This window comes from Lepisma saccharinum, chromosome 26 (genome assembly GCF_977018435.1).
Source record: "Lepisma saccharinum chromosome 26, izLepSacc3.1, whole genome shotgun sequence".
Lineage (NCBI taxonomy): Eukaryota > Metazoa > Arthropoda > Insecta > Zygentoma > Lepismatidae > Lepisma > Lepisma saccharinum.
This window is the reverse complement of record NC_139254.1, coordinates 43,024,962-43,043,710: the sequence shown is the minus strand read 5'-3', so window position 1 is coordinate 43,043,710 and position 18,749 is coordinate 43,024,962. Positions and strand designations below refer to the sequence as shown.

The window sequence follows — 18,749 nt, the reverse complement described above, 5'->3', positions numbered from 1 at the left end:
TTAAAACCTCAACACTCTCTTACTCTCTCTTCTTGATTTCGCATTTAATGATAGATAAAGTAATTATTTTATATCCGATATAGCTTACTTAAAAGAAGCTGTAAAAATATTAGGAAAAATATTTATAAAATATTCACTGTTGCTCTGGATTTTTCGAACGGTCTTGTAACTTTTCATTCGTTAGTAGTCAGCGCTTGAAGTCGAAATTGCTAGATGGGGCGATTGATGCTGTAGGCATATCAGTAGGTGGGTGATTTTATAGTTCAACATGTTGACAGTCAAGTTTAATTTTTTACGTATATTATCTTTGGTAGGACGCCACTTCCTCTCTTGTTCCCCTTACACATGAAGCCCTGCCCACATCACATTTTCTCTTGTCTGACCTTCGATGTGAACAGCATTCACGGAGTGGGTTTTCCTCCGTTGAGTTACATACAGGAAAATAAGACATTTTTGTCGTCGTCTAGTGGTGAACTGAGGGCCACCGAGAAAAGATAAATTGTATTCCTGATATCCTCTACCTTCTGTGAAATTCCTACCCTATAATTTTGAAACAAAATTAAATATCATAATAACACTTTTGCCATGACCAAAATGCTACCGTCTAGAGTGAGAAATGTTATGGCATATTTTATGGCATTTCTCAAGGATAGGTTCGGTCCGTAGCATTTTTCGTAGCGTAACCAATCAGAAGCGACCTCTAGGTCACGAGTGGAAATGTAATGGCCGTCGATTGAGATGTAAAGAACGTATCACTTCACACTTTTAAACGACGATAACTATTCAACCGAGAGGAATATCGCTTCGTATTAAAGGTTTTAGGTAGAGATGGATGGTACTGATTAAATATATACTTCACAACGTTTACTGTACACGTATGGAAACATATTTAACTTTTTCAATTATATACAACGTGCACACAGCATTGCCGGTGTAACTCGACGTGCCTTTCGTGTTGTATGTATTGTACAATCACGGACACTTCTGGGATGTAACGACCCTATTGAAGAAGCACTGAAGCAAGCCCTCGATGTCTGACCATCATGCGCCTTGTGAGTAGACAACCCAACCAACATTGCAATTCTGCGGTTTGTATACCAATCACGGGTATACATCTCTGTAAACTGAGCTGTGATGCCAAAGAGAAATACGAGATGAATATTGTTGGAAGAAGTGTCTTGTGTTCTCGACATGGAATAATACTCGGTCCACGTTACGTTCCTTTATTTAATGTTGTTTGGGAACGAACCTGACGGACTGGGTTTATATTTTCACTCCTTGCATTACACTAAGTTCTATATTTTACAATTATATTAATGCTTTGAACGAAAATAATACCTAGAACAACATCCAACAAAGGTTCACGCCACTCTTGTCACACACATGCACATGAAAACACACAGACAAAGCTAAGTTTTAACTTCCAAGTGAATATCCAAATAACAGTAAAAGGAGAAGCATGATGTGCGAAACATGGCATATTTCACAGAAAGAATGAGTCTATTTTTGACATACGTGGTTTCTATCAATAGACAATGAAATAATTATCAGTGAAATTAAAATGCATTTGCTTTTTCAGGTCTTGACGAAGGAAACAGACTGACTGGAGAAAAGGAAATGTAGTGTTGATAGTGTGTTGGTTAGCGTGTAGAGCTTTCATGAGCGAAGCCTGGGTTAGATCCCCAACATGGGCAAAACTTTTTTTATTTTTTCTAGCAGTGAACAAGTATATTATATTGTTTCTTAGACATTATGACGAAAGGATACACATCAAATTTAATATTTTAATCTGTCCTTTCATTCTTCTAATAGGTTCTCTATCACAGAGGATATTTACAATACCATGAATCTAACGAAAACACACAGATATAGTTACCTCGCATCAAAGGTTTAAGGCTCGAGTTCTGGATTTTGTGCGAGGTTGATTATTCCTGGGTGTCCATCCTCGTCTAAAAATACATTCCTCACACTTCCCGTGATTAACCTACTGAGAAACCAAATCTACTCAAATAACAAAAGTACAGAAGATGCAAGACACATCTGCCAAGCCATGTTATACTTTGGGAATTAACAATCTGAAAATAAACTTCCGGTTTAGTCGACTACTTGCAAAAACGTTTCATGTTGTCTCGTTCGGAGTTTTGGCTATCGTGTCGGACTAGCATGAGGGCAACCTGAGTTCGAGCCCACCGGAAGGTTTCCTTTTTTTTCTAAATTCATCCAACGTTATTTATAAAACGTAGGTTTCTTCAAAACCTTTTGAATTACATGCCACTTCGCATGTCGGTAATCTGAAAGCAGCAAAGCGTAAGATGCACGATCAGAAAGTCTAAATGTTACATTGAATACTGCAGAGAACAATGCATTATTGTTCAATAGTTTACAATGTATTTTTTAACAGTTTACAATGCATGGCTTATGATCAGTAAAATGTATTTTCATACTATAATAGGAATTTAGTTATTAATATACATAAACAAGAGACAAGTAATGATGAACTAAAATTGCATACTAAAATTAAATATCTAAGTTTTTCAAGAAAGGCACACAAGTCACAAACTGCGAATATTTGTTGATTTCATCAAAGAAGAAGAGTCTGCGGTTTGGAACGGGACTTTTTATAGTGGTAGGGTACCCTGTAGTTTTTTATTATTAAATTAAAGGAATCAACCTACTCGTCAGTATCCCCAGTTTTTCACATTTTCTCATTTGTCACACATGTCAATTTTATCTATGTTCTCTTTATTTTCATTGGGACAAACGCAAACATCCATGCTCAAAACGAGTGTTGATAATATCACACGCTTGCCAACAATTTCCGAGGAAAAGTTTGATATCTGGTTTAGACGCAAGTGCTTGGGATCCCACTTTAAACTGAAGGCACAGTTCGGTATTAGCTTTTTTACTCTGTATAAAGTGGACATAAAACAAGAAGAAATCCGATAAAAAGCGCTTGAAGGTTTCCATGCTTTACACATTCAAGCGGTGAGGTGACCCCGTGGTAGCGAATAAGTTTCACGTTTTCAAGGTTTTGGGTTCGAATCCCGTTCTACTGCATTTTTTTAAAGTAACTTGAGCAACTCATTTTTGCTTCCTATTTAATAATATATTTAAATAAAGGTGAAATTTTACTTTATTTTTGGGTAGAAATCTCCATTTTACCGTTTTCAATTGTATTTATGAAAATGATTTTTTACTATTTTTTCCACTTTTCTCATCATGAAGGTTCTCGCGGTGCTGACGGGTGGCCGCGGAGTCACGTGGTATCTACTTATCAGTCGAACCTGACAATGTGCATTCAGACCAGCTCACTGAAGCGAACGAAGATAGTTCATGTGATTTGTAAGCTGGAACAAAACGTTCCACACGTTACAACCGACAGAGGTTTGTCTTTAGCTTACTATTTTGGGACAGGCAAATCACACTCGGCATACAGAGTATAATGGAAGATAGGAGGCAATTATTTCTCCGTCTCCTCACACTGACAATTTTATTACCTTTTTTGGAGTTATTTGGCCACAGAAACGGATCTTATTCTTGAGTCGTATCTCATGTGATGGCTTTGTTCAGTATGCTGACCAGGTTTCTTGACAAAAGCAGGACAGGCTACCCAAGAACAGTAATTTTCTACCTTTTATATCTGCTTCCTTCCTCAGCCTGTATAAAGCATACGAGCACATACCTCAAATATGTAAGAGAAATATTTGTTAATTTAGTAACTTGTTTTGCAATTGAATTTCTATCATAAAGAGATGTATATAAACAAAGGATTTCCTTTTTAAAGATTACAATGAATAACTCTTTATTTTATTAGCAAACTAAAAATGACTTCAGTATTCTCATGCAGAACACAAGAGATTATGAACACTCTCTAAAACATAGTACTGCTCCTTGCAACACATTATTTCCACAATCAAGACACAAAATTAAAGGCATGCTAAAGTAAAATTATATTTCTGTGATTATCAAGTGCTTTACGGGCTCAACGTCAATTTTGGATTTGTCGGTTATCCAAATATTATTAATTTTGAAAATACTCTTTCAGTTGGTGGAATATGCCTGAATTTGAATTCCATATTTTAAATCGTGTACGTGTTTTGTTTCTTTAATTAAAACTTTTAGTTTAAAATTTAGTTCATCAAACCAACCTGTGTTCTTCTCCCTTGTTTATTTATAGTAATAACTAAAAACCCATTGAAGCATAGAAAAACATTTCACTGTTCATAAGTCAGTCATTGTTCTCTGCAGTTTTCAATGCAACATTTTTGATACCCGGTGGATACATATAGTGGTTCGGATCCCACTTTAAACTGTAGGTCCATTCCCGATAAATTGGACTTAAAGCACTAATTCAATCAATCAATCAATGCAACATTTAGGCTTTCTGATCGTGCATCTTACGCTTCACATCAGGGTATGATGATTTAAAAGTTGGTTTAAGCGAAATTCTCCATTTTTATTCTTTCAATATATGATATCAATATCACATTGCAAAAATAGTTATTAATGGTTTCAATGTCATTTGCTGGGAAAAAAAATCGTATTACTTTGGAATTAAACAAGCAAACACAAGTATCAAAGTTTCTACTTTAGACCACTCACGATTCTGAAACGAGGAAAGATAATCATTTTACGGAGAACGTGAAAGTTGGTGTGTTTACAGAATGTAACTACTGTCATAGTAGCACTGACAACTAGGAAGTGATCTCAATGATAACAAGGCTGTATGACGCTCACTAATAACTGTGATCTTTTAACATACACACAAAAACATAGTCGCTTCGGAACAAGAAATTTTCATCTTCGTTGCTTTCAGATTACCGACATACGAAGTGGCATGTAATTCAAAAGGTTTTGAAGAAACCTAAGTTTTATAAATAACGTTGGATGAAATTAGAAAAAAAAGGAAACCTTCCGGTGGGCTCGAACTCAGGTTGCCCTCATGCTAGTCCGACACGATAGCCAAAACTCCGAACGAGACAACATGAAACGTTTTTGCAAGTAGTCGACTAAACCGGAAGTTTATTTTCAAATTGGTAATTCCCAAAGAATAACATGTCTTGGCAGATGTGTCTTGCATCTTCTGTACTTTTGTTATTTGAGTAGATTTGGTTTCTCAGTAGGTTAATCACGGGAAGTGTGAGGAATTTATTTTTAGACGAGGATGATAAATGGACATACAGGAATAACCAACCTCGCAAAAAATCCTGAACTCGAGCCTGGAACCTTCGATGCGAGGTGTGTTTCTTGTTCTAACTATATCTGTGTGTTTTCGTTAGATTCATGGTATTTCGTGGGTAGATATGAAGAATCGTAGCTACGGAACCATTGAGAAAATATCCTTCGCCAAGATAATCTAAATATCCTCTGTGATAGAGAACCTATTAGAAGAATGAAAGGACAGATTAAAATATTAAATTTGATGTGTATCCTTTCGTCATAATGTCTAAGAAACAATATAATATACTTGTTCACTGCTAGAAAAAATAAAAAAAGTTTTGCCCATGTTGGGGATCTAACCCAGGCTTCGCTCATGAAAGCTCTACACGCTAACCAACACACTATCAACACTACATTTCCTTTTCTCCAGTCAGTCTGTTTCCTTCGTCAAGACCTGAAAAAGCAAATGCATTTTAATTTCACTGATAATTATTTCATTGTCTATTGATAGAAACCACGTATGTCAAAAATAGACTCATTCTTTCTGTGAAATATGCCATGTTTCGCACATCATGCTTCTCCTTTTACTGTTATTTGGATATTCACTTGGAAGTTAAAACTTAGCTTTGTCTGTGTGTTTTCATGTGCATGTGTGTGACAAGAGTGGCGTGAACCTTTGTTGGATGTTGTTCTAGGTATTATTTTCGTTCAAAGCATTAATATAATTGTAAAATATAGAACTTAGTGTAATGCAAGGAGTGAAAATATAATCATATGATCATAATCACAGAGAAGAAAACGCTAATTGTGAGTGACACTGAATAATTGAGCATACCAAAACGATAACATATTGTAGACTACAAGGAAAAAAAAATAAAGTAAAACAAGAAATATGAATATAATAATGTTTTATGAAGAATGCGAGCGCCCAGCGAAGCGGCAGAGCACCCAGCAAAAATTCATTTACGAAACACAAGTCAATTTTCATTTATTTCGATTCAGTGGCGGCGATTGAGTTTCAAAACCGGGGGGTTGTGGACAAGGTGCCAAAACTGGGTGGTGCAAAGACAGTATATTTCCCTCTGTATATAAAGTTTAGCATAGTGCAGGGGAAAAGTGGGAGGGAGCCAACTGCCCTCCTCGCCCTCCATAATCGCCGCCACTATTTCGATTTATTGTTTCCGCTTAACACCCTCCCTCTCCCGTCAATACCCTCAAAAACAAGAAAAAATTACTAAGGTAAGCAATGCATTTTTTCCAGTTTGAATAATTAAAATGCCTTCTTCTCTCCTTATTTAGTGTTGGAAATTATTTGACCTATTCCTAAGAATTAACCCTGCCATAATTTCCAATAACCACTAACCATGATACGAACGATTTTTTTTTTCAATTTCAATAGCTATTTGTAAACTTTTCTAACGTTGGAAGCGGCCCCGGCGCCCACCCAGCGTCGAATAACATGGGTACCTGGGGGAAACCCTGGGGGGTAAAGGCGGTCAGGGGCGTGGTGCTGATCACATCACCCCCACTCACGACCGGATCGAGAAAGTGTGGGGCGTTACCCCCGCACCCCCTATACGCCTTCATGGCGTGGTGCTAAGCACAGGGGAATACTTTACCTTTTTTATTTGTAATTTCACAGCAGCTTTCCTATATTTCATTGGTAAGTCTCTGGCAATGCTCAAACTTCATGATGCGAATTGCAATTTGCGTTACTTAAAATTATTGTTTTATAGTTTACCTGTAGTAGTTTATAACAATTACAATTTCTTATCAATAAAAATATAATGGATATTTATCCATACTCGTTTACATGTGTACCAAGTAAATATTATTCTCTACTAGCAGTGTCTTCGTCTTCTTTCTTTTTGACTCATCTACATTATCGAAAGGTTTAAGGAACACATATAATATGTCGATATAAGTGTAAATCTGCAAAATAAACCTTCGTCATGCAACTGCATGTCTTTGGATGCGCGACAACTATTTGCAATGGAGTTGTTGAGGAAGTTTGCGACCTTCATTTTTGGCGAAATGAATTGGAAAGGAAAGATATTAGGCAAAAGCACGAAGATCTTAGGAATTACTATAACAATGCAAACAGTGCTTGCATTGTATCTTAAATACTTTTCTCCAATACAAAATCTAAAGGAAACGAAAAATAAAATATTTTGGAATAGCAAAAAACAATCGTTCCTCCGCTGCTATCTGTACATTTAACAATTGCTGCCATCTGTTGACAATTTCTTCGGAAAGCGCACGTGCTCTGATTTCCAGTTTTCGCCCTTGGCTTCTCTGGGTTTCTTCGGTGGAGCTAGAACACAGGGAGAATACAGCAGAGGGAGTTCATATACGCCGGGTTCTCGCTGCCTGGTCTGGTGAGATTTTCTTGTCAACAGTTGGAAGAAATTGGTAAATTTGAAGCATTGTGAAGACTTTAGGAACGGAAAAAGCTGCTTTGTAAAATAAATATCTTGAAATGTAGTGTTTTATAAAGCAGAGAAGAAAACTAATTGAAGTTTTTCCGTTTTGACGATTTACTTCAGGCGACGCCTCTGCGTTCCTTCAAGGCAAACCCTTCACAATGGAGGAACTGACTCATTGGCAACCGAAATTGTGTACGCTTCACTCCCCCAACCAGCAAGATATTCTTGCACTTCAGAACTAAACAGTCAATCAACTTGCTTAGTCGATACCACACCTACACATTAATGGAACGCAAGAATGTATCTGCACAGAAAAAATAGGTGAATCTTGGGAGGTTCCGTTGAGTCGGGGCTTGTTCTCCGAGATAAGAAAATGCGGGATAACTACAAAGGTATAAATAGTATTACATGCATGAATTGGACGCAGGGCCAAGACGGGCTGCATTAATGGATGCTGGGCCCGCATGCGACCCGCGGACCGTGAGTTTGACGTGGCTGACTTAGACTAGTAAGTTTTCATGTAGTGCTGAGTTTTCCCACGAAAATAAAGACACTTACCTCCAAATTTCCAACTCTGAAAATTTACAGACATGTGCCTCTTAAAATGGTCGACAAATATGTAATACCTAGTGCTATGTCATAATTCATTAAATACGAGACAAGTTAATCTTACTCACTCAATAACCAAAAGTACTAAACCGATGTAACTGTGGAACATAATATTCTGGTGTGAAAACTGGATGGGCAAAATCTCAAAACTGGGGAGGGGGGTATGAACTCAAAACGAGGGGGCACATTTTACTTACTCTTGATAGACCAGGTTAGCACGTGATGGGTGGAAATAGCATAAGTGTTAACGCACCCAAAAAATATTTCAATTGATCAATCAAGCAAATAATATGTTTGAATGTTTAAGTGAGAATAAATTCATTCCTGCGCATTTGTAGTGAGATAAAATTTCTCCCATTTTATAATTTTTAAACCATATTTCGCTAACGTTGAACATATGTTACACCAATTTCATAATCACACTGTACAGTGGGATGTACAAGTAATGCTCTGCAAATTGTCCACGACTATTCTCATTAGTTTTTAATTTGCATCATGTTTTCAAGGATTTGATATTTATATATGCTGATGCAGAGAGCGTTTATCTGGCATTTTATTTCAATTCCCAAAACTCTCAGAGCATAGAACAAAGAGAATATATATGGTGGTGGAGAATTAGCTTCGTAATGCTTATGCATTCCACTGTACATCAAAACAAAATTACATTGGTTTTGCATGTAATGTTAAGTAATTTCATCCAAGGAAAAAAATTATGGCGATAAATGAGTAAATTGTTCCAGTGGTTTTTGTAACATTTTTCTCATTTTATTTTGCAGCAAATCTTGATCCAAGTAAGATATCATTTGACGAGGTAGCTACATTAACAAACATAAATGGGCACGCGATTTCCTTGGAACCGGACAGCCAACGATGCGGTCTAGTGCTTATAGTCAATGCCCAGAACTACAGATGGCAATACTTAAAGTGGGCGATGCCACAGAGAGTGCTAGCTGTCTGTGAAATGAGCGAGGTGAGTAGCATATTCTATAACTACCAAAGTTTTTTTTTTTTACATCAAAATGCTGGTTCGGCTTCCTTAACCATTAACTACTATGAACCATCTCTGTGAATTTATCTTTCACTTTATTTTACGCACCGCTCCCACTACAAGTGGACCTTTTTCAATGCCTTACAATATTCTTCTCCAACCATATTAAGTTACGTGAAATTCGTCAGAAAGTGATAAAAAAAAAACAATATCAACAAAATGACAGCTACTTCACAGTTCAAAATCAAAACAGCGAACAGTGGGCCAGAATTCTGAAAATTTGGACAAAAATTTGAATTGGTGAATAGTTACTTTAAGCTGTCAGTGTTTCTAATAACACAATATAACGCATAAAAAACATAAAATTATAAAAATTCAGTAGTTATTTACATAATGATACCGCAAAATAATAAAGTAACGTGTTGTGTACAAAGAATACCTTGTGCTCATGTATTGACAAAAAACTACAGTTAGCAGCATCACATAAAATCAGTTAAATCGTGGTAGCGTCATTGGCTTGTAATCCAGGTGTCCCGGGTTCGATACCCGTTGGAGGCACAAGTGGTTCGGATCCCACTTTAAACCGTAGGCTCAGTCCCGATTAGCCTTACTGTGCATAAAGTGAACTTAAAACAGAAACTCAAAGAAACTCAAAGACAAGGAAACACTACTAAATGATGGATCACGGTCCAGTCGGCAGAGCGTCTGCTAAGCGGCGACTCGGGTTCGATTCTGGGGGTCGGTGATGTACGGTCGGAATTGTTTCCAGCCTCGTTCTAGGGTTTACAGAACATGTGATAAATTGGTACCTGGAAGCACCCCGGGAGGGAGGGGTTATCATGGTATTACCTCCACAAAAACCGAGATCATGAATATCCTCTACATTCCTCTATGCACTGTGTTCATATACAGACTTAACCTTCACTTCACTGTTAGTAGTGGTCAGGCAGTTTGTTGGGGTTCATCTGATACTCAGTGATATCGAGCAAGCGAGTGACGTCTTCTGATAGCGTTCATGATTTCTTATCAGGTAAATGCCTGACACGTTCTTTCAGACGAGAGAGCTTGATTATTTAAGTACGACACAATAAAAATGATCACATGAAGACTGGTAGCATTCACGTGATGCCTCTCAGGGCATTGGGTAATATCTCTCTTCGTTCGTTCTTCAAGCCAAATCAAAATCAAGTTTTCACTAAGAAAAGAAAGTATATTTTACAAAGAACATTCTTTGCAAAATGAAAATACTTATGTGCGAACTTCCATCGAAATTTCAAAGAAAAACAGCATTTTACAATTCAGCTTTATCACTCTTTAAAACTAAAAGCCCGAACTAAAAGTAAAGACAAAACACAATCGTAATTACCATGGCAACATCTCATACAAGATATGTACATAAAGGAGAGTCACTACCCTAACATTATCAGTGATAGGTTCAAATATTAAATACCATAAGAATTTCAAACTGAATAACAGAGATTAAGATAATAATAATAAACATTTGTACAACGAGAAATGTAATTATAAACAAAAAATATTTGTACAAGAGGAAAGGTAATTAATAACAATAAATATCGACCCAAGGGAAAAGAACGTGTCATACCGCTCTTAATTTTCAAGAAAAACTGCTACTGTGGCATCCGGACCGTGCACCAAGATATTGTGTACGCTATCGGGCAAATAATACCAGACACATTCTATTACTAGAAGTTTCGTAGTTTCCAACGCATATTCACGAAAACTGTGGAAGTTAGTACGATGACTTGACAATTGAGTTTACAAAATAATTGCTTCATTTGATTAACACCTCGTTGATGCCTTGATTTCGACTGACTTTTTTAGGATCTGAAAGAATTGGCGTGTTGCCTTGCCATGATTGAAGGTGCCACTGCCACCTTCTTATGCTAGTCAATGACAATGTCCGCGAAGCGTTTGAATTTATCCTGGACGTTCTGTTTCCGGGCTTCGTTTTTGTTTTGTCTTCTCTACAAGTCTGCTCCCTATTGAATTCGATTCGATACGACATGTGAAGGAAGAACTTAAGAATCAAATCCATGCACGCAGGATTGACAGAGAGAACTGAGTACTTGTCGCTCTTTGAATGATCTTGTGAAAATTGTTTTTATTTCTGTCCGCCAAGCGCCACAAACGCAACACACCTGAGGAGATGATGTTCCACTCACTTTGTTGCAAACTATACGACGCACGCTTTTAGAAGCGATATCGGGTGGGGCCACGCAGAGGGTGTGCGTGGCGGTGAACCAATGGCCGGAGTGCAACGTTGTACAGTTAGGAGACTGCGGCGCGGAAGTTAAAAGCCGTGTTCTGGATTTTTCTTGCGCGCAAGAAGTTTTCATAAAACACGTCACTTTAAGGTTCGTCATAAGATGGGGAAAGACATTTTGAACCTGACTGTACAAATCCCATGAATTTCCGTCGCCTACAGCAGGAGTTATCGTTCCTTGAAGAAACAAGGGAAACAACACCTTTCATTTCCTTCAGCCTGTTTTTTTTCGTTGCCACCCTGTTGACGCAGCTGAGTTGTTGTATCTAGGGAAAACTGTGGGTGTTGAATTCGCCTCGATATAAACAATGACCCTTCATTGTTCTGGGCGTTCTCGAACATTGAAAGTCTGGGTCAGTGTGAGTTCATCGTTTTCGTTGCAAGGCCGGTGTAAAATTATTCGCTTATCGTTCACTCTTGCGCCACAAAGAACAGTTTGTGAAAAGATTAAATACAGCCCTTTCTTGCGTAGTGTGTGTTCCGTGTGTTATTTTTATTTTAAATAATGTCACTCTCAAAACCTAGCACCAGTAGTACAGGCACCAAGGGTGCAAAATCTAATCATTAACCTCTAGGAGAGTGACTCGGGAATGAGTGAAATCAGTGACACGGAGACCGATGAAGACGACGAGAGCGGTGATGAATAAATACCTTCAAGCTTCTTTTAGGTATGGGTTTCTCGTATATGCTACAGTGATATGATATTATAATCCTGTGTAGAAATATTCACTATATTATTTCTCTGTACTCATATATACTGTGCATGCATTATCAAAATAATGGACACATCGCGAATCTGCTGTCCTTCCCTTGCGCTAGCAGTTAGTTTGGCAACAGCGCAGTAGCACTGGATGGGTATTGGCCGAACTCATGTTCCTTCTAAAAGCGTGCGCCGTATAATGTGTGAAAAACTGTCAGCTATTCCCGAATGCCAGCTGAGGGGTATTTAGGACTGAGATGCTGTATCTGGTCTCCAATGTATTCCGATTCTGCTCGGTTTAAGTTAAATATTACATTCTGATGAAATTCTACAGTGCGTCCATTTCGATCTGCAGCCGAGAGATCGGGAGAAACGTGGCGGGCGGCGCTGACGGAGATGCCGACATTTGAGGCCTGTAATGCCCGCTTATTTTTGTGGACATCTAGCAAAACGAGCACTAACCTGTGTTATAACACGCAAAAGTTCTTCTGTAATTCTTCCAAGTTCCACCCTTATATACACAAATAAATACGCTTTAGAAATTATATTAAGAGCCACAGATAATACTCTGTAAAACATTTTAATCATAGTTTTGACCAGTAACGTCCTGCTTAAGTTTATATCCTTGAAAGAGTTTTGTGTCGATGGGGATCGTTTGGAGGTTTCGAATGTGCAACACTGTATCAAGATTACGCTGCAGACGAACCGTTAAAAGCTAATGGTGTTCGTGAGCTTCCTTGCAATCCGAAATCTCCTAGCTCAAGTTTTTTGTTCCTTCGCGACTACAGAGCTGTGAATATAGTGGCAGGCAGATGTAAACCAAGAGCGTGTTAATTTCGTACTGTGCGTAAGAGTGTTATTCTTGGTTACTTGCCGTTACTTGTTTGTGTTATTGCAGTGTGTATGTGTGTTGTGTCAGTCAGACGATTGGAATGCCAGCCGCAAGGTTCACGTTAGAACAAAGAATTTTTATGTATGACACTTACGTGAAAACAGACTCGTGTCGAGACGTGTGTAGGCAATTTGTACAGAAATTCCCAGGCGTTTCACCTCCACATAGAGATACGGTTAGACGTCTTGTCCTTAAATTACGAGAAACTGGATCGTTAAATTTTAAAACACCTAAGCAAAAACGACGGATTCTAACCGAAGCAAAACTCGATGAAATTGGTGCAGCGTTAGAACGTTCTCCAAACAAACCTCTACGCCGTGTTTCACAGGAGATGGGCATGTCAAAATCATCAGCACATACAGCCACTAAGCTACTAAAATTAAAACCGTACAGAGTTTCTATAGTGCAAGAATTACGGCCCCCTGACAACGTAAGTAGAGTAAATTTCTGTAATTGGGTTTTGCAGAATATTGTAGATGGTATTGTTGATCCACAGTTAATAATTTTTTTGGATGAGGCATGGTTTCACTTGCGTGGTCATGTTTGTTCACAGAACAATAGATACTGGAGCACTGAAAATCCACGAATAATACACGAAGTTCCGTTACACGATGCAAAAATTGGTGTGTGGTGTGCTGTAAGTGCCAAAAGAATAATAGGGCCTATATTTTTTGAAGACACAATAAATTCAGAGAGGTACCGCACACAAATACTCGCGCCGTTTTTTCAGTTGTTATCAGATAATGAGAGACAATATGGGTATTTTCAACAAGATTCGGCCACAGCCCATACCGCCGCTGATTCTTTGGACGCTATAAGGGAGGTGTTTGATGACAGAATAATTTCAAGAGGTTTATGGCCTTCACGTTCGCCAGATCTTACCGTATGTGACTATTATTTGTGGGGAACCTTGAAAAATAGAGTCTACCGAAATAACCCTCATAGCATCGACGAACTAAAAGACAATATAAGGGGAGAACTAGGAAGAATTACGGAAGAAGAACTTTTGCGTGTGAATCAAAATTTCATCAAACGATGCCAGGAATGTGTGAATGTAAGTGGACATCACTTTGAACAACTCTTATAACACAGGTTAGTGCTAGTTTTGCAATATTTATATAAATGTCTGCATATGTCCATAAAAATATGCGGGCATTACAGGCCGCAAATGTCGGCACCTCCGTCAGCGCCGCCCGCCACGTTTCTCCCGATCTCTCGGCTGCAGATCGAAATGGACGCACGGTATATCAATGCAGGTTTATTTGCCAGTGTGAAGCCGTATGCACCTGACATTCTTTTTACATTTAGTAACTGCTCATTGGCACGAGTTGGCAGCTATTTTCGCTGGGTTTCATTTATAAGACCCATTGAATCATTCGGCATAACCATCTTCATCCCACAAATTTTGAAAGTCAAATGGAAGAAATACACATCATTGAAACTCAGCTGAAAACTGCAGGATATAAACCTGCTCGCATAACGATCCCCACAATTTAGTAAATGAATTCATACTCTACCCACAGAAAGTGCATATCTTGACAATACGTAGAATATGTGCCACAGATATATGACGAACTGTCATAAGGTATTCTGGAAACTTGAGTTTCGTGTGTGTGTTGCTGGGGTAAAGTAGCCCAACTCAGGTCCTAAGACGATGAACTCGTCTAGTGCAGAGAACTCACGATAGGTGGAATGCCTATGCAATATGAAAACTTTGTTGCTTTAATACTTACGCGAAGAATCGCTAGATGGCTCTGACCGTTGTGCGCATTTGAATTGTAAATTCCTTTGTTTGAGATCCGATTTTCTCGCGGTTTCCTTATGCACAAGGACATTTTGATGTGTCGGTCACTGCACGCATGGGCAATTCGCAGTTATGGCGCAAAATAATAAAATATACAGCGTTTTGGTCTAGATGCCATTGGTTAATTAACAGCAAAAAGTTTATCTTAATAAGCATTACAATGGGTTCTTTAACGCACACACATATTTGATAACGTGTGAGTTCTAAATCATGTAAATTGTTGTTTGGTATAGACAATCGTGCTCTGCGAAAAAGAATGGTAGATATCGATAGGGGTGCGTGGTGATCGAAAGGGACTTCCGGGAGAAAAAAATGGAGTGAACAGAGTTATGTCACGACAGTGCAGGAAAGGAGAATGGTTTCAGTGCTTTCGGGAGGAATCTGACGTCTGCAGTTAGGATAAAACGGCAGATAATAGCATGAAGTGAAAAGCACAACGCAGAAAAAAGCGTTGAAAAGGAATCGAGCTCTCGGTTACGAGAGAGTTAAAGTGTGGACTCGTGCGTGCTGGATTCTTCGTTCCCGACACACCAGGTGAGGAAATTAAATTATCTTAAGTGACTTTGAGAGGAAGAAAATTCTCGAAAATCGTGTTTACTACGTTTAAGCAAAGTGTGTTTAAGAGATAGCTATCTTGCGTGTGTTGGATCTTACGGGAAACGGTACTAGTACACGCCACAGACCATGCGTTATTTACAAAATGGCCATCGACGCCATGTCTGAAAAGGGCTCTGTGCACATGTAAAACGATCTATTTTCGTGCAAGAAACGCATAGCACTTGCCAAAATAAACGAGAAGCATGGTCCAAGATTGGTTCTATGTCAAATTAGGAAGTAATTAGGACTTTTGTAATTCCTTATATAGCATTAAAGGTGCATGCTAAATGCATGGTAATTTTTCGATCACATATCGACAGTTTTTTCACGTCTCTTAACTTAATGAGGACAGATTGTTGATGCTTTCATACGCAGGAAATATGTGCTAAATTCAATTCAATAAACAAGTTTACTGTTTCTTGTGTTCATTTTTACGTACTACAGCATTTTCTTCCATTTGTATTTGGTCGTTAATGTAAATGTTTAAATGAATAATTCTTCTCTTACAGAAGGGGGGAATTTCGCATGTGTAAATTGGGTTAATGCCGTTGCTATGGAAAGTGGTTATTGTTAGTTGTAAATGATTTGAAATCCTATTTGAAATCTGAAGGTATAAAATTTCAATCTCCAGCGATCTGCAAGCGTCACCAGCGTTACCAGGCAAAGTTTATCAATACAAATAATTCGAACTAATGACTTTTTGAACGTTTCAGGATCATTGAGACTCAGTTATTGAGTCGTTGTTGTCTGGTCTAAATTAATAAATTGAACGAATGTCATGTAGCTCGTCGCAGATACTACACAGATAATGTTCTGATAATTTAACACCAGTCTCAATGGGTGAAGCTGTATGCGATACGTCTGTGAAAGAGCATTTGGCAAATGTATTGGTTTTGCCGAACTTAAATCCTCATTTACGTTATAGTAGACGCGCTAGCTTCGTTAACGATCGGCTGACTTTGGAGTCCACGGAGCTCGCCCACCAGCTGTAACAATCACATTCAACGCACAGTGTTGCCACACATCTATTCTTCACATCTCTATGCCACCTTGTCCCTCCCCGCACTAGCACCTTCCCACGGTCTCCACATTGAAGTTGCACAGTACGGCAACAGCGTATACGCAGTCATGTGACTGAGACTCCACGTGGAGTAGACGAGCAGAATGACAGCTGCGCCCATTGGCTGAAGGTTGAGTGTGATTAGACGAAAACAACTCGCCCGCTGTTTAACCGCACCGACGTTCGTGTCTGTCTGCATGAAGTCGCTGTACCATTTTCTTATGGGATGGCCGAGGGGGTAGTGGTTTCCCGTATCTCGTTCTGAAATTCCTCTGGACTTGGGTGTCTGACTTGGTTTCAATAAACCAAGCCAAACACTGTACCTTTTCCTGTGCAGGCTCCATTTCTCAAATTATGTTGCTCCTGCCACCTGGAAAGACAAGGAAGTTATTCATTACCTAACTCAACAAAACTTTTGAGTTGGTGCATCTCATAAAACTTAGTTTGTTTCTCTAACTGAATTACAAGTCTCGTTATATGACATTGAAATTGAAATTGTAAAGTACCTTTTGGGACAGCCTGTAGTTCCTAATCCCTCAGCTTCACATGGAAGGTGCCACAACTTCTTATTTCATCTTGCTAAAGGCGTAACTTCTTCGGCTTCGCGCCAGTCAATAAGGTCGAAATTCGTAGGAGTGTTAGCGAGAGCCAACCATGATTCGTGAGCGACGTTGCCGCGAATTTAAGTAGGGCAGTAACTCTTGAAGTAACCGCTCGCTTGGGTGGAAGACGGTGAATTGAATGTGTTTGTGCGATATGGGAGCATTAAGTGCCGCTGCATGTGTTTTGCTTTTGATCTGTGTTCTAATTCTCGGTGGTTTGTGGCAAGGAAGAACGCTACATTCAGATGCAAGGGAGATAGTTATAAACGTTTACAATTTTTTTCGACAGGAATTTGACGCGTGTCGAAGAAATGAACCATTCACTTGAGTGAGTTTAGTGATGGACAGACCTTGTAAGGCTAGAGGCCTATCAAGTGTTTCCATTCGAAAAATTTTAAAGCAAAAGGAAGCTGCAGATGCACGAGGATCTCCGCTGAAAAAAAAAAAAACAACCACTAAGACAAACTTGGACAATTTCGATAGAGATCTTCTACGAAGAACCATTTTGGGGTTGTATAAGGACCAGTGTATCCCTAGCCTGCAAGATATGTTCAAAAAGACAAGGGAAGTCATTGCTTTCCAAAGTTCTACCTGGGCATTTCGTAAAGTAATTAAGACGCTTGGTTTTGTGTACAAAAAAATGGTATGGGTAGACAGTACTTAATAGAACGAACTGACATAGTATCTAGGCGCAATGATATTTACGTAAAATTAGAACAATTAGGGGGGAAGGACGAACTATCCTTTTTCTTGATTAAACGTGGGTAAACGCCAATCACACAAAGGGGAAAATGTGGATTGAAACAGGGAAGTGTGCACCTCTAAAGATGCCGTTACGCAAAGGTCAACGATGAATCATAGTCCATGCGGGTAATTCTGAAGGATTCGTTCCAAACGCGCTGCTCATATTTAAATAGAAGTCAACCAAGGACTATCACCAGGAAATGAACGCAGACAGATTCAAGCTCTGGTTTGACACTCAGCTGTTGCCAAACATTCCTCCAAATTCTGACATAGTGATGGACAATGCTCCATACCATTCCCGACTTGTGAACAAAGCACCAACATCAGATACAAAAGAAATGCGAAATGCAGAATTGGTTAAGAGAGCACGGCATTTATTTCGAAGTGGACATGGTGAAGCCAAAATTCTACGAGATTATAAAGGCCCATAACGAAAGACTTCGACAGTACGATATTGATACGTTGGCAGAGAGAGCAGTTCATAGTGTGGTTAGGCTTCCTCCGTACATGTGCGACCTCAATCCCATCAAAATTATTTGGGGACAAGTCAAAGGTTATGTTGCTAAACGCAATATTTTTCGGATTTCTGACGTCGAAAATTTATTCCGAGAAGCAGTGGGTAATGTAAGTGAAGAAAACTGGAGAAAGGCTTGTGTTCATAGACTTGAATGGGAAACCTTTTACCACGAGAAGGACATTGTCCTGGATGAAGTCATCGAAAACTTTGTTATTACCCTAACGTCTGACAGTGAGTCCGAACCGGAGTTTCCTGACGTATCAACTTTCTCAGATGGCAAAGGAGATGATATGGAAGGAATCCAGCGTTTGGAAGAAACATGAGGTATGTGAAGTAATCAAATATGATGTTAAGTTATTTATGATT

The 18,749-nt window shown here is 38.8% G+C and overlaps 1 protein-coding gene across 1 annotated transcript in view; it reads left to right on the top strand.

Moving 5' to 3' along the window:
• The window catches only part of LOC145979541 (clavesin-2-like), an 83,505-nt gene that overhangs the window by 48,155 nt on the left and 16,601 nt on the right, over positions 1 to 18,749 (top strand). The window contains exon 5 of the mRNA XM_083112509.1: positions 8,972 to 9,165. Within this exon, the coding sequence (XP_082968635.1) occupies positions 8,972 to 9,165 (194 nt within the window). The remainder of the gene's footprint in view (positions 1 to 8,971; positions 9,166 to 18,749) is intronic.